At 38.8% G+C, this 16,074-nt stretch overlaps 1 protein-coding gene across 1 annotated transcript in view; it reads left to right on the top strand.

The window, feature by feature from the left end:
* Positions 1–16,074, top strand: part of LOC126260591 (integrin alpha-PS5-like) — a 563,809-nt gene that overhangs the window by 89,888 nt on the left and 457,847 nt on the right. Inside the window, exon 4 of the mRNA XM_049957927.1 lies at positions 2,329–2,452. Coding sequence (XP_049813884.1) covers positions 2,329–2,452 — 124 coding nt within the window. The remainder of the gene's footprint in view (positions 1–2,328; positions 2,453–16,074) is intronic.

Genomic DNA, 16,074 nt, shown 5'->3' on the forward strand with positions numbered 1-16,074 from the left:
CCCACAGCATCACCTCATTTAATTAGACTACATTCCATTATCCTCATTTTGCTTCTGTTGATGTTCATCTTATATCTGCCTTTCAAGGCACTGTCAATTCCGTTCAGCTGCTCTTCCAAGTCCTTTGCTGTCTTTGACAGAATTACAATGTCATCGGCGAACCTCAAAGTTTTTATTTCTTCTCCATGGATTTTAATTCCTACTCCAAATTTTTCTTTTGTTTCCTTTACTGTTTGCTCAATATACGGATTGAATAACATTGGGGATAGGCTACAACCCTGTCTCACTCCCTTCCCAACCACTGATTCCCTTTCATGTCCCTTGACTCTTATAACTGCCATCTGGTTCCTGTACAAATTGTAAATAGCCTTTCGCGCCCTGTATTTTACCCTCGCCACCTTCAGAATTTGAAAGAGAGTATTCCAATCAACATTGTCAAAAGCTTTCTCTAAGTCTACAAGTGCTAGAAATGTAGGTTTGCCTTTCCTTAAACTATTTTCTAAGATAATGGTGCAGTTATCATGTCAGAATGATTTTGTAATTTGTATTGATATTGCAGTCAGTGAGTGTTAAATGAAAATATCATCTGCAAACAATCTAAGACAGCTGCTCATATCATATCCTAAATCATTTATATATAGATTAAAAACAACATGGGCTCTGTAATGCTTTCTTCGGATATCTCAGACATCACTTCAGTTTCACTCAGTGGCTTCCTGTCTATTACTATTAACTGTGACCTTATCTGTGAAATCCACTCACACAACTCAGATGATACTCCATAAACTAATGGTTTGATTGGGAGTCACTAGTGAGCAATAGTATCAAAACCCTTATGGAAATCTAGAAATATGAAATCAACTTGAAATCCCCTGTCAATAGTATTTATTACTTTGTGTGAATAAAGGGGCAGGTGTGTTTCACAAGACTAATAATTTCCTAGTCTATGCTATCCATGTGCCAATAGATAACTTTCTTTGAGGTGTTTCATCATATTTGAATATAGCATGTATTCCTTCAAATTTATGTCAGTGATATGTGGCCGTAATTCAACAGATTGCTTCTGTTTTCTTTCTCGGGTATTGGTGCGACCTGCCTTGCCACGGGTGTTAACAGCGGTTCCCATCAGATCACTGAAGTTAAGTGCTATCAGGCTGGGCTAGCACTCAGATGGGTGACCATCCAGTCTGCCGAGCACTGTTGTCAAGTGAGGCACACTTAGCCCTTGTGACGCGAACTAAATAGCTACTCAATTGAAAAGTAATGGCTCCAGTCTCGTAAACTGGGATAGTGGTGTGCTGATCACGTGACCATCCATATCCGTATCCAGTGATGCCTGTGGGCTGAGGATGATACGGTGGCTGCTCGGTACCGCTGGACCTTTGAAGGCCCGTTTGGATGGAGTTTAGATTAGTTTAGTTCATTGGTGTGACCTATGTAACTTTCCAGTCCTTAGATATGGAATTTTAGTCAAGTGATCAGTTGTATATGAATTATAAATATGGAACTATTGCATCACCATTCTCTGAAAGGAACCTAATTGGTATACAGTCTGGAAGACTTGCCTTTATTAAGTGACTTAAGATGTTCTGTTTTACTGAGGGCATCTGCTCCTAAGCTGCTCTTGTTGGCAGCTGATCTTGATTTGTATCCTGGAATGTTTACTGATATTCTTTAGTGAAGTAATTTCAGTAAACTTTTCTTATTAACTCTGCTTTAGTGTTACTGTCATTGCTAAGATCTTTGGTATCAAACAGTGAAGGTATTGATTGTTTACTGCTACTGATGTACTTTACATATACCCAGAATTTATTTTGATTTTCCGCCACACTTTGAGACAGAGTTTAATTGTGGTAACTATTACAAACATCTCCCATTGAAGTCTGTGCCAAATTTCGAGCTTCCGTAAAATGTCACCAATCTTGGATAAAAATACTTACTTTATGTTTGTTGTGCTACAATTATAAGGTCTGTGAAATTAATGCCATATTTCCAGGATGAGGTAACAATCTACATCATTTGGCACTGATGCTCATAGTGGTCTGAATGACAATTTTACTCCCTGCAACTACAATTTTGCAAATCCCAGTGCATAAGAATTTATTTATTCTTGTTTCATCTTAACAAGCATTCCAGTTGTAATAATGTAGTGGATTTTCATTAATAGTTGTGCAGTCACAGATGGAAAAATTGGCCATTTGGTGCAAAGGTCAGTTCTTATTCCATGCAGATGAAATTTTGCAAATCCCAGTGTATAAGAATTTATTTATCCATATTTCATATTAACAAGTGTTCAAATTTTAACAATCTCATGGTTTTCATTAATAGGTGTGCGGTCACAGGTGGAAAGATCAATCATTTCTCAAGGCTAAGAAACAATTGTTTATGCCTGGGGTATGCTACTGGATGGAGTCCCCGTATGAGTCAGCTTCTAAACTTTTGCCACTTAAACGTGAGTACTTATTCAAAGATCTATCTCATTCTTTATACTGTGAATCTGCATAAGAAAAATGGATGTAAGATTGCTAATAATGGACCAAGATAAATGAAATGCTTAGATTTATTTGTTGAATGCCAAACTTGAAGGTAAATGCAAATGTTTCCCTCTCTATAAAAGTAAAAGGCAGAGAAGAACACAGTAAGCCTTAAAAGCAACACAAATTCCATATATATCATTCATTTGGAAGAATGTAAACCACTGATAATAACAATGTTATGAGAGTTTTGAGAGAGAAGACCAGGCAGATATTGTCTAAAAGAAAGATATTTAGTAGAAAGCAATGGTACCTTCCTTTTTCACAGAAGGATTGAACATTTATTTCCACATGTAATTGGCCATTACCCCACTGAAAGATGACAAGTACTCAGATACAGCACTATGCTAACAACAGTTATATTTTTTTTATATTAAACTGGCCTGCAGTTTACTATTTCACAATTTTTGTTAAGTATAGGAAATATTTTGTGAAAGAAAATATTAAAGTATATTTGTTCTATTTTCTTTTTTTCCCTTCAAATTATGACCATAGACTGCACAGTTCACTTTCCATCACGTATTATACTTGCTATTAAGGCATACACTGAAGTGACAAAAGTCAGGGGACAGTGATATTCAGCTATACATATGGTGGTAGTATCATGTACGCAAGGTTTAAAAGGGCAGTGCATTGGAAGAGCTGTCATTTGTATTCAGGTGATTCATGTGAAAAATTGTCCAGCGCGATTATGGCTGCATGACAGGAGTTAGCAGACATTGAAGGTTGGAATGGTAGTTGGAGCTAGAAATGAATGACATTCCATTTTGGAAATTGTTAAGGAATTCAATACTCCAAGAGCCACATTGTCAAGAGTGTGTCACAAATACCAAATTTCAGGCATTATTCCTCACCAAGGACACTGCAGTGACTGACGACCTTCACTTAATTACCAAGAGGGGTGGTGTTTGCATGGAATTGTTAGTGCTATCAGACAAGCAACACTGTCTGAAATAACTGCAGAAATCAGTGTGTGACACATGACAAATGGATCCATTAGGACAGTGCAGTGAAATTTGGCATTAATGGCCTTGGCAGCAGACGACGAATGTGTGTCTTTCCTAACAGCATGAAATCGTTTGCAGCACCTATCCTGGGCTCATGACCACATCAGTTGGACCCTGGAATATTGGAAAACTGTGGCCTGGCCAGATGAGTCCCAATTTGAGCTGGTAAAAGGGGATGGTAGGGTTCAACTGTGTTCCTGACCCCATGAAGCCATCGACCCAAGTTCTCAACAAAGCACTGTGCAAACTGCTGGTGGCTCCATAATGATGTGGGCTGAGTTTACATGAAATGGACTGGGTCCTCTGGTCCAATTGAACCAATCATTGAATGGAAATGGTTATGTTCAGCCCCTTTGAAATCATTTTCAGCCATTCATCGACTTCATATTCCCATGCATGTCACCAGACCACAGTTGTTTGCAATTGGTTTGAAAGGTATTCTGGACAATTTATGTGAATAATCTGGTCACCCACAACACAGACATAAATCTCAATGACCATTTCATGCACAAAATCCTGCACTGACAACACTTTTGCAGTTATGGGCATCTATAGAGGAAGCATGGCTCAGTATTTCTGCAGGGGACTCCCAACGACTTGTTGAGTCCATGCCACATTGAACTGTTGCACTACTACAGTCAAAAGGAGGTTCAACATGATACAGTATTAATAGATATCCCATGACTTCTGTCACCTAAGTGTGTAAGTTAAAGAACATATTCGTACAGAAAGGTCAAAGAGTGCTTCTGTTTGAATAAATTCCTAAAGGAGAATCTGGTACAGGTTGTATTTCATATACTCCCACTGAATTTACATTTATGTAATCTGGTGAATCAGAGTTTTGTGTAGGAAAAGGTCACATGTGATACCATTTTGTTGTTTTCCTTTTGCCAATTATATAATTGTTTTATATTCTGTTGATAAAACATGTTTAAGATTGCTGGTGTTTTTCTTGCAGCAGTTCTTAAATTAAGATTCTTTTCACCTATTTATGTCATTCTCCTGGATGACAAATGTATGTGTGACAAATTGTATCTTTCATATTGTGCACATCCAATAATTATTGTTAATCAGTCTAATATAATATCCACATACCTAAGCATCTATCAGAATGGATTACGGACATTTTGCAAAAATCTTTTTGTAAGATTAACTGCAGTTTCTCTGTATCCTGCCAGTGAATTGCCATTTGTGTCTTATCTGACTGGTTAAGTAAATATGTTTCATTTTTTATTTTGTGAGAATAGTGTTCCTCACTGAAAATGAGAGGCAGATTATATGGGTTTGCTTGGCGTGGAGAGTAAAACAGATGGATAAAGCATGGGAACAATGTAATAAAAATGTACAAAAACAAAACAGTGGCTTTATTGGAACATTAACAGGCACAACAAAAATGCAGAATGTATTTATGAGAGTAACCTGCCACAAAAATTTTTGTGAACAAAAACTCTCAATTGAGCTGGTGGGGTAATCCCACCACTCATGAAGGCATAATGAGCACACATGAAGACACCACCATCCAAGTGTGGTGGAATCAGTTTATACAATTTTGTAAGACAGCAAGTTAAATGTCATTAACATTCTTGGGGTATGGTGAGCACTAATCAAACATTGTGGTCAAGGAAATACACAAATACAGATAAATGAACTTGGAGGTTCCATGTGTATCTGCTCTAACACAGAGATTGTGAAGCAAAATATAAAACAGAAGTAAACTAAGTTATGGTATCATGAGTGAATCTAATCTAACACAATGATCAAATCAAAATGCAATATACAAATAAATGAACTTTAGGTACTGTGAGTAAAGGTAATCTGACACAGTGATAAAACAAATACAAAATACAAGTAAACATATTTGAGGTACTGTAGGTGAAGCTAATCTAACACACTTGAGTATTTCAATCTCTAATGGTCACATGTGTGGTGCCATAACAATCTGTGTATAGTTCACAAAAAAGAGTTGGGATCTTGCCGGACACACTGTAATTCAATAGGCTCCTTGAAGTGGGCACTCCACATTCGGGACAAGTGGACACTCCATATTCAGGACACAAGGCTACAAGGCAGGTGCTGAATAATGTTGCCCTGAAGTGTGGTATCAATCTCACCTACTAATTCTCCCTGAGGATTGTGGGAGGCTGAAATGCTGCTCAGTTTATAGACACACAAAAATGACTCATCATTGGTGTCTTCACTGGTTGTGCACCTATCTGTAGCAAGCTGTTTAGTTGTGATAATGAAAGGGGTAACTTGAGCATGAACTTAATACCACAGGAACACTAAATCACTGCACTCGTCATGTGGACAGCTCAGTGTTGGTGCAGGAAATTCCGGAAGTTGGGGACACTACCTTTAGCATGCTTTAGGGAAACCCCCATGCACTGTTACAAAGAGGTGCATAACAGAGAAACCTCTTGTGCTTGGATGTCTACAGTTCATAATGTGGTTTTCTGCCAGGTGATGCTTTGTCTGTTATAGCATGATATCATTGGCTAGAGCAGACAGGCGGCAGCACCAATGGTGTAATGGGACACCCACTGCTAACATTACCTTTTTTCTTTTTTTTTTTTCTTTGTTAAGTAGAGATAGTCGATACCAGGAATATTTTCGAATCTTGTATAGGTGAACATTACCTAAGCTGTTTAACTAAATGAATTGCATTTGATTTCAGGCTGAAATGGATTAAAAGAAAATAATTTGTTAAAATTGATATGTGCTGGCTCCATGTGTGCAGTTGAAATTGCTCTTCTTTTAGAAATATTTGAAATTATGAAATATCTGGCATACTTAAAATTCCTATTATTAATTGCGCAATATAATGATAATTATTAAATTTATTTCTGGATTCATTTAAAAAATAATGATATAACTTGGTGAAGATTCTTCTTTTGTCAAGAAAGTTTGTAAACTCTTTGGAATACTATTAGTGTCACAAAATGTTAGGAGTAATGAGCATGTCTCTGATGGAATTGGACATGTTTTTAATTTGGGCAATAACAATGTAATTGTTGGTTCTTTTGAAAGTGGAGATTGTAAAGTCAGTATGATATAGAAGAGCGTGACATAATAGAAAAAAAAGGGGTACAATCAGAAATCATGCAACAGGCATTCTTAATATTTATCTAGTCACCTGGTACCCACAAAGTAAAACATTCCAGCCTCAAGAATCTACTCCTAGACATACTGCAGCCAACAACAAGAAAATGTAGATAAGTAAAAAAAGTATTTTGTATATCTTACGCCTCTCAAAGCTTTTGAAACTAATTAAGAGATTGAAAATTTTCTGATGCTGTGAGGGAGGGTAAGATTACAGTTGGTAATAAATGCATTGCCACAATTTCTATGCACAAGTGTTTATATGACATCACTGAATTCAGTTACTCATCTTCAGTCCTGCATTCATGTCCCCCCCCCCCCACCCCCCACCCCCACCCCCCGCAACTCCACACACACACCTTGCCATACATGAGGCCACTTGCAATCCATGCAGACTTCTGAAATGTTTGACTATATCACCAGCAAAAACAACATGATTAGACATAACGTGCCAAAAAAAATTGTGCTCCTGCGTAACTGCAAGTGTGCATGGATTTAGGGTGAAGGGAAGCAGAGACTATTAGAATAAGCATTACAAAACTAATAAAAGATATCAATTGACTGTGAAATTAAAACAAAATAAAAGTGAAAATGAAGGAGTCAGTTCTAAAGTGCACATCTGTGAAATCAAAATCTTCTTTTGAGTAACATCCAATCTTAGATCTACATTTACATATACATATATTCTCTGCAGATGATTGTGAACTGTATGGAAATTGGTTCTTCCTACTGTACCATGTATTATGGTTTGCACCATTCACTTTGTGCTTAGAGAAGTAACTGCTCAAAAGCCTCTGTGCATAATTTAATTAATGTAATCTTGTCTGTATGGTCCCTTTGGGAGCAATAAATCAGTTGCTGTAATATACAAGGTGTAAATTTTAAGTTGACAAACCAGAAGAACTCGAAAAATAAGCTTCACACAAAAAAATGTGTAGAATCCGAATTTGATTATTTTAGAGGGGGACATTTCCTGGTGCTAACATTACTCTGCCACTCCAGCCCCTTGGGGGTATGGCAGGAGGCAGCTTTAAAATTTCAAATGGGAACCCCCATTTTTTATTGCAGAATCAGATTCTACATAAAGAAACTACATAAATTTTGTCTTAAACATTTGTTTTGATTCTTGGTAGTTGGTACTGTAATTCAAGGAAATCCATGTTCCCATTTTTGTGTGTAAAATGGTTACAGATGAATAAAAAATACTTATTTACTTCGTAAATTTTGACTAACTAAAACTAAAACTCTCCCTCTTCTCCCATAGGGTGGGGTTTGAGAGAGAGAAATTAGAGTTTTACAAATATTGATCCAAATATTAATTTTTTTCACAGATTTGGATTAGGTCAACATTTGTAAAAATTAATTTCTCTCTCTCAAACCCCACCCTGTGGGGAGAGAGGGAGAATTTTAGTTTTAGCGAATCAAAATTTGTGAAGTAAATAAGTATTTTTTATTTATCTGTAACCATTTTCCATGCAAAAATGAGAACCCAAATATTAATTTTTTCTGCAGATTCGGATAGGGTCAACATTTGTAAAACTCTAATTCTTCTCTCTTAAACCCCACCCTGTGGGGAGAGAGGGAGAGTTTTAGTTTTAGCAAATCAAAATTTATGAAGTAAATAGGTATTTTTTATTTATCCATAAACATTTTTTTCACAAAAATGAGAACATGGATTTTCTTGAATTACAGCGCCAACTAAAGAATCAGAACAAATGTTTAAGACAAAATGTAGGTAGTTTTTTTGTGTAGAATCTGACTCTGCAATATAAAATGGGAGTTCCCATTTGAAATTTTAAAATTGCCTCCCACCCCACCCTCAGGGGGCTGGGGTGGTGGGCTAGTTTTAGCACCAGCAGATGTCCCTCTCGAAAATAATCAAATTTGGATTCTACAGATTTTTTTTGTGAAGCTTGTTTTTTGAGTTATTCTGGTTTGTCAACTTAAAATTTACACTCTGTATTTGTAGATGCTTCACTTAATGCTGTCTCTTGAAACAGAATAAGTAGTCTTTTGCAGGATAGGTGACAGCCATCTTTAATTGTCTGTCAGTTCATATTTTCAACACTTTCTTCATCTCGTATGAGTTAAACAAACATCTGACAGTACAGTAAGCCATTCACTCAGGAACTCAGATTGTCAGCATGCCTTATGATGGCGACATGTCTGGTCACTGAAATATTGTGCCTGTTGGACACTGTGAACTGGCAGTACACTCATGGTCTGTTCAATCAACAAATACACCAGGAGAAACTGAAGAATCACATCATACACCTTCATGGGGAGGAGATGTATTGCGACATGAAGAAATTCAACAAGCAACACCACTAAAATTCCATTTGCTAAGTGCTCTTGCATTTCTGGAGAGACATTGTGCCCACCATGTTGTGCCAACGTTTGCTTAGGTTCCACATCACATTGATTCTACAGAAACCAGGAGCATTAGCAAGTAGGACAGCCTTGCATTGGTGTGCTGAAGCCTTGAATACAGCTCCCAGGAACTATTTAGACTAAATTTACAACCAGCCAGTCCTTTTAATTCCTGGACCAGAGACAGGATTGAGGGTGTTACCTGGGTGGCACCCAATTTCACCCATAGGAAGGCCACAGGTTGCCAAACATCAAAATTCTCACATCTCTCTGACCATGGAGGCTTCATGCAAGATGGTCATCAATCTGACAGACATGGAGCTGAGTGGCAAAGCAGTTTCAGCTCTGGAAAAGGGACTTAACTTTGCTCCAACCCCTAAATTCACCCAGTCACAGACACAGTGAGCACAGTTGAACAGGTTGTTGTGCAGGTACTACCTGAAGCAGCAGAAGAAGTACACCATGAAACGTGCTGTGCTCTGACAAGAACCAACCCTATTATGTCGAACATTATCAGCAGGGAGAGGGCAGCTCTTCAGGACCTGAGATAGTGCCCTGAGATTGTTGTTTTAACTGCTGCCAAAGGCAGCACTGCTGTTGTTCTTTCCCACAAAGACTACATTGAAAAGATGCAGAGCCTGTTAGATGATGACCCCTGAAGTAAGATCAACACTAATTCCACAAAGAAGGTGGAGAATAAGATTGAGGCAGATTTACTATAGGGGGTTGCCAAGAAACTATTTCCTCAAGGACCTATACCACCAAGACTTAGAGAAGGAAATGGTGTGTCATTGCGCCCCATTGTCAGCAATATTTGGTTTCTACATATTTGCAGGCAATATACCTTACAGAGATACCAAGCCCATATGTGGCTAAATGCCTTAATCACATCTGCAATTCTGAGTATTTTGCAAAACGCCTCAACAACTTCAGGGTGAAAGACTCAGATAGCCTGGTGCATTTTGACATCATTTTATTAATCACTAGGGTGACTCTTTGGGACTCACTCGAGCTTATTGGTCAGAAATTTGATGAGAAGACCATCAACCTTTTCAGGCGTGTCCTGTTGTCCATATATTTTGTGTTTTTCAGAGAATACTTTGAACAACAGAAGAAGTCACAATGGGCAGCATACTCTTGTCTTTGGTCACAAGTTTGTGTAGGGAGTACTTTGAGGAGGAAGCCCTGCCATCATTCAGATGGAAACCCACTTGTTTTTTCTGCTACGTGGATGACAAGTTTGTCATCTGGCTGCATGGAAGGGACACACTTTTTGACTTTCTTACACATTTGAACTTCTTATATACCAACATCAAATTCACTAAGGGGACCAAAACAGAAGAACAGAAGGAAATTTACCATTTCTGGATGCCATGGTCAAGAGAAGAGCTGAAGACGCCCGGACAACAGTGAGTATTGGAAGAAAATGCACATTGACCTGCGTTTGCATACATACAGCTGCCACCACACTTTGCAGAGGAATGGGGTACTAAAAACTCTAGTGCACAGGGCATGACCCATCTCAGATGCAGAGAGACTGCCTCATGGGCTTTAACACCTCACAATTAGTACCCCGAATGGCAGATTAGGTGCACTCTCCACCCAGCCACAACAGTAAAACCTGTGGAAAAGGAGGAAGTCACAGAGGAAGAGTCAGCCACTGCCTTTATACCATATATGGGTGCACTATTGCGAAAAATTGGACACATTTTGAAGAAGAACTGTGTAAAAACTGCTTTACATGACCAGTAAAACATGAGCATTATTGGGAAGCATCAGAGATGATCTTAGTTTGCTGAAGCCTGACATAAACCAGATTCCATGTCAATGTTGAAAGACTTCTATTGGATAGACAGTGCACACTATTGAAGACTGTTGCTGAGAACACCAGAGACCTTTTCGACTGACATATCCCAACATGTCAGCAGTAGCAGAGCACTGTCTGAGAATCACATGATGGAGTTCTAATAAACCATGATCTTGACTCAGATTTCCAAATATTGGGACAGAGTTTTTAGGCAAGCCATAGAAATTCACACCAGGGATGATCTCATCAACTTAAATTGTGTCTATAATCTTAACAAGGCTTGGGAACCAGCACTGAGTTTAGTTAAGAAGACTCTTAGCAAACAAAATGATCTGGCAACCAGGGCAGACAGAGCAACTACATAAATGCTATCATATTGCAGATGCTGACGATGATATGTGGTGATAGGTGCAGACTGCAAATGGAATGGCTCATGGGGAGAGAGGATATAAGATGGCACATGCCCTCAGCAGCTCAGTTAATCTGAAAATGACAATACCTGGTCACCAAAATATTGTGCCTGTTGGACACTATGAACCAGCAGTACAACAGTGGACAGTTCCTTCAACAAATTCACTGGGAGAAACCAAAGAATCACAAACCTGTTATAATCTCTGCTAGCCTTCTTCATATGTATATATTCAATATCTTCTGTTACTGCAATTTGGTATGGGTTTCAGACACTTTAGCAATACTGTAGGATGGTTTGCATGAGTATTAGCATTTTGTGAAAAGTGCAGTTTTACATTTCTGAACATTTAAAGCATGTTGCTAATATCTGCATCACTTTGAAATATTCTGAATATCTGAATGGATATTTTTGCAACTTTTTTCAGATAGTACTTCATTATAGACAACTACACCATCTCATGCAAGACTGAGGTTACTAATAATATTCACTACCAGATCAATAATATACAGTGTGAAAAGTATGGGTTCCAATAAATCTCTCTGCTCACAGCTGAAATTACTTTCATTTCTGTTGATGACTCTCCATCCATGATAACTACACTGTGTTGTTCCTACCAAGAAATCCACAAACCAGTCACAAATTTTGGTTTTGTTTTCATACCCCACATGATCATACTTTCAGTAATAAGTTTTGCTGTGGTATTGAGTAAAATGGATGCATGGTTTTAAGGGTGTCATATGAGAAAATATGGATAGGATTATGCATAACTGTTATTTTTGGCGTCCATGCTTGTAACATTCTTGGCAAGCTGCCTACCACAGTGTTGAAACGTGCTGCTTAAGTCTGTCCTGCCCCTCAATGACAGATTTAAGGTCATACAAGGTGCAATGATGTGCTAAAAGTGTCGACTGATACCAAGTATGCTCACTCCTGTTCATGTCAGCAGATATCACAAACCATTTCATTCATTTGATTCCACCTCCTGGAGGAAAGTGTTAGTAACATGGATACAGAGTGCTTGTGCATTATCATCTTGAAAGTTGAACCCATTGCTGAAATGTTGATTGCAGAGGTGATCAGAAGACTGGAACATCCCGTCTTGTTACTGCAAGTCCCTCAAATTACCATTTATTGCTATGAGAGGTGTGCAACATATGCACATGGTATGAGCCCAATTTATGACTGATCCACCTCCCTGCTAATATATGGGTTTGCATTTCTGAGATGTATACTAATTTCTGGTTGACTCCACATACTTCTAAGCTTATCGTGGGGCTGATGGCTTTGTACTGTTCTTCATAATGGCCATATAGAGACTACATTGATTGTGTCAAGATTGTTGCATACTGTTTGACTCAACACAGTGCTTCCAATTGCATCAAAAGACAGAGCATGCTTTTTCTTCAAAGTACTTACAAGTCACAAATTGTAATGTAGTAGTCACCAGCTGGTGACATTGACCACAGACAAATGTTATGATGCTGATCTCCAGTGTCTTGTGTCACACAATATCAGTTGAACATTTAAATGTTGATGCTATGGTGTAGGCCAATTCAGTTGGCAATTTCGTATACAGAAGACCCTTCTGCCATAAAGTGAGAGCATGTGTGTGGTCTGATGTTGAAGTTAGCCTTTGAGGCACATTGACAGACTGAAGAATGTTCACAAGTTGCATTGTTCCATTCATGATTAGTTTATTTATTTATTTCCTGCCCAAACAACTATCTCTTCAGTCTTTGGCCATTGTCGTTGCCTTAATTTATATATCCGATGAGGTGTATGGTTGTAATGGTTGTATTTATTGTTATTTATTGTATTTCTCTTATCAGTAAAGGACAAATGCGTACATTGATGTGGAAGCGAAGATCAGTAATAATCTATTTTATATTACAAAAACAATTGTACTTCTCTTATTGGTAAAGGAAAAATACATAAATTGATGTAGAAGTGAGACTTCTATTTTGTATTACAAAGACAAGCTGATGGCCTTAATACTAACAGTTTCACAAGTTGACATTACAGTATGAAATCTGCTGTGGAATACAAGCATTCCTGACTAATAAATGCTTTAGTTTATTCTTGAAAGTATTTAAATTAGCTGTCTTAAAATCATATGGTGATCTATTCTAAAAAATTCTCCCTTTGTATGTAGACTGGTCTGGAACCTTGTTATTACTCGTAATTCTGTCAAATTTTACCCCTCTCCATTTGTGGCAGTTATGCACACTGTTGTTCATAACGTTATGTTTTGGATTTAGATTCACAAATATGATTGCTTGCGTGATGTACGGAGAACAAAAGGTTAATATTTTATATCTTCTGAAAATGTTTCTACAGACTATCTCTTGATTACCTTAACTACCAGTCTTACAATCCTCCCTGTTGACTAATAAACCTTTGTCTGCATAGACTGCTGGTGCCACACCCTGGATTTTGATACCATTATTACCTTAAATATACATTCCAAATTACACAAAAGCTATTCAGGAGCCCTACCTGAGACAATGATGTCATCCAAGTAGTCTACAGCATTAGCTGGTTTCTTAATTAATTATTCAAAATATTATTGGAACAAACTTAATCTAATGGCAATTGCAAATGAGAGTCTTTTATATTGATAAACCCCAAATGGATTATTTGAGACCAAGAATTTTTATGTTTCTTCATCTAGGGGTATTTGTGAGAAAGCCTCATTAAAATCTCTTTTTGCAGAATATATGCTGTTTGCTAATTTAGACATTAATCCTTCCAGTTTTGGAATTGGATATGGATTAGTTATAGATTTCATATTAAATTTCACATTAAAGTCTCCAAAAACACTGAATAAACCATTAGTTTTTGTACCACAACAATTGGTGATGCCAAATGGCTACTGGTAATTGGTTTGTGGTGGTTATCGACTGCAAGAGTCAACCTCCTCATCTTTGGGAATGAACTTCTTTGAAAACTGTTGATCTCAGTATGTTCCGAACTCTGTATTCAAGCAGATGTGTTTGTACTGACATGATCAAAATAACGTTAATTCATTATAAATGAGTGAATACTCAATGTTGGGTTTGATATTACCGTATGTAATATCCTAATCCCCACATTGGTGGCCCCTACACTCACGAATGCTGCTTACGACACCAGGAATGTGTACTGGAACATCGCCATGGACGAACAATGCAGCAACCCTTTGTCGGATTTCTATGTCCATCAACTTTGCATTGCGCCGCATCTGGATGCATTGTACAGGAAGTGTAATTAGTGTGTAAATTCCTGACTCTTGTGGGAATCATGCTTTTTGGTAACTTTTGTCACCTTCTCACACATCGACAATGCGAGTGAGGTGCACACGTCGTCCGTCGAAACCCACTCAACGTGTCGGTAATTTCACTTCTGGACTGTGCAGTGCTCCTTTGCCAATTAATTTGGACTATTTTGACTTGCTTTTGTGTAATGCATTAACTTTGTGCGGTGCTTCGATACCGTCAATCATGCCAAACAATGGACTGCAACAAACGGTGCCTATGTTGCAAATCCCAGTTTGTATGAACTCCGAACTATGGCTAAATCGCATGCCTGGTCGAATTTTCAGGAACAATTTCATCAAGGACATTCTATCAATCAACAACAATGCACCAATTACACTGATGACAATGCCGCCTGTTTCTCAGTGCAACACTGGACTTGCCACGCCTCCCTCTATGCAGCACCCGAGCCACACCGACTCTGCTCAACCGCTACTGAGAGTGATGTCAAGGCTGCTGCCTGCTGGCTCACTGACCTCGATCCAGTCAAAACAAACAGCTGCATGACATATGAGCCCACCATGGCTACCGCACCCACATCTTGTCAACAACTCGCCGACACTATGCACGCTTACCACCCGGCCGTTCGCTACTGTATCGCGCCCGCAACTTGTTCACCCACCCCAGAAGACGATTTCAGCTGTATCAATGCTTCATACAGCAGTGAACATGTTCTCACTCCACCTGTGCTGAGTACTGAGTTTCACATTTGTGATCGCACACACGATCTCTTCTGCTTGAACTGTTACGTCAATACTGTGCCGTCGACTTTGTCTTGTACGCCAGGTTACCCTTTGATAGAGACAGATTCTGATTTTGACCCCATCTTATTCAGTGACACAGTGGACTGCTTCATGGCATACATTTTTGCCTGAACAACTGAACAGCTACGTGAGCAAATTGCGACATACAACTTGTTGGTACAAGATCAGTTACACATGCTGCAGCCGACACTGGCCGAGCACGACATGCAACGAGATGCATTTTTGCCTGAACAACTGCGACACCTACGTGAGCAAATTGCGACATACAACTTGTTGGTATAAGATCAGTTACACATGCTGCAGCTGACACCGACCAACCACGACATGCAACAAGATGCTCCTGTCATTGTTCCGCCTCCGACTGCTGACGATCCTTTGCCGTTACTACCAGCTACAACTAATACCCTGACGATCATGCTACATGGATCTACATCCAAGATATCACAACTGTCATCATCACGCCGCCTCAAGTGGAAATTCTACATTACTAATGTGATATAAGCAACTTATTTACATGTCTGCCACCTTTCCTTGGTAGTTCCAGACACTTCATTTCTGTGCCACAGCATAAACAGCCACATTACAGTACCACTTGCTCTGCCGCCCTCTTCACTACCTTTGCAATGTACAACCAAAACATCTGCCATTTCTGCTTCAACGAGTGAGCATCTATCCGCTCTGACACGACGGTGCAGCAGTTTCGCGCGAGCAGCTTGCAGCCTTACGACTCGATCACAGGACAGTGACAGAACACACACAGCTCCAGTTCCATTGAACTCTGTCACCTC

The sequence above is a fragment of the Schistocerca nitens genome, chromosome 5 (genome assembly GCF_023898315.1).
Source record: "Schistocerca nitens isolate TAMUIC-IGC-003100 chromosome 5, iqSchNite1.1, whole genome shotgun sequence".
Lineage (NCBI taxonomy): Eukaryota > Metazoa > Arthropoda > Insecta > Orthoptera > Acrididae > Schistocerca > Schistocerca nitens.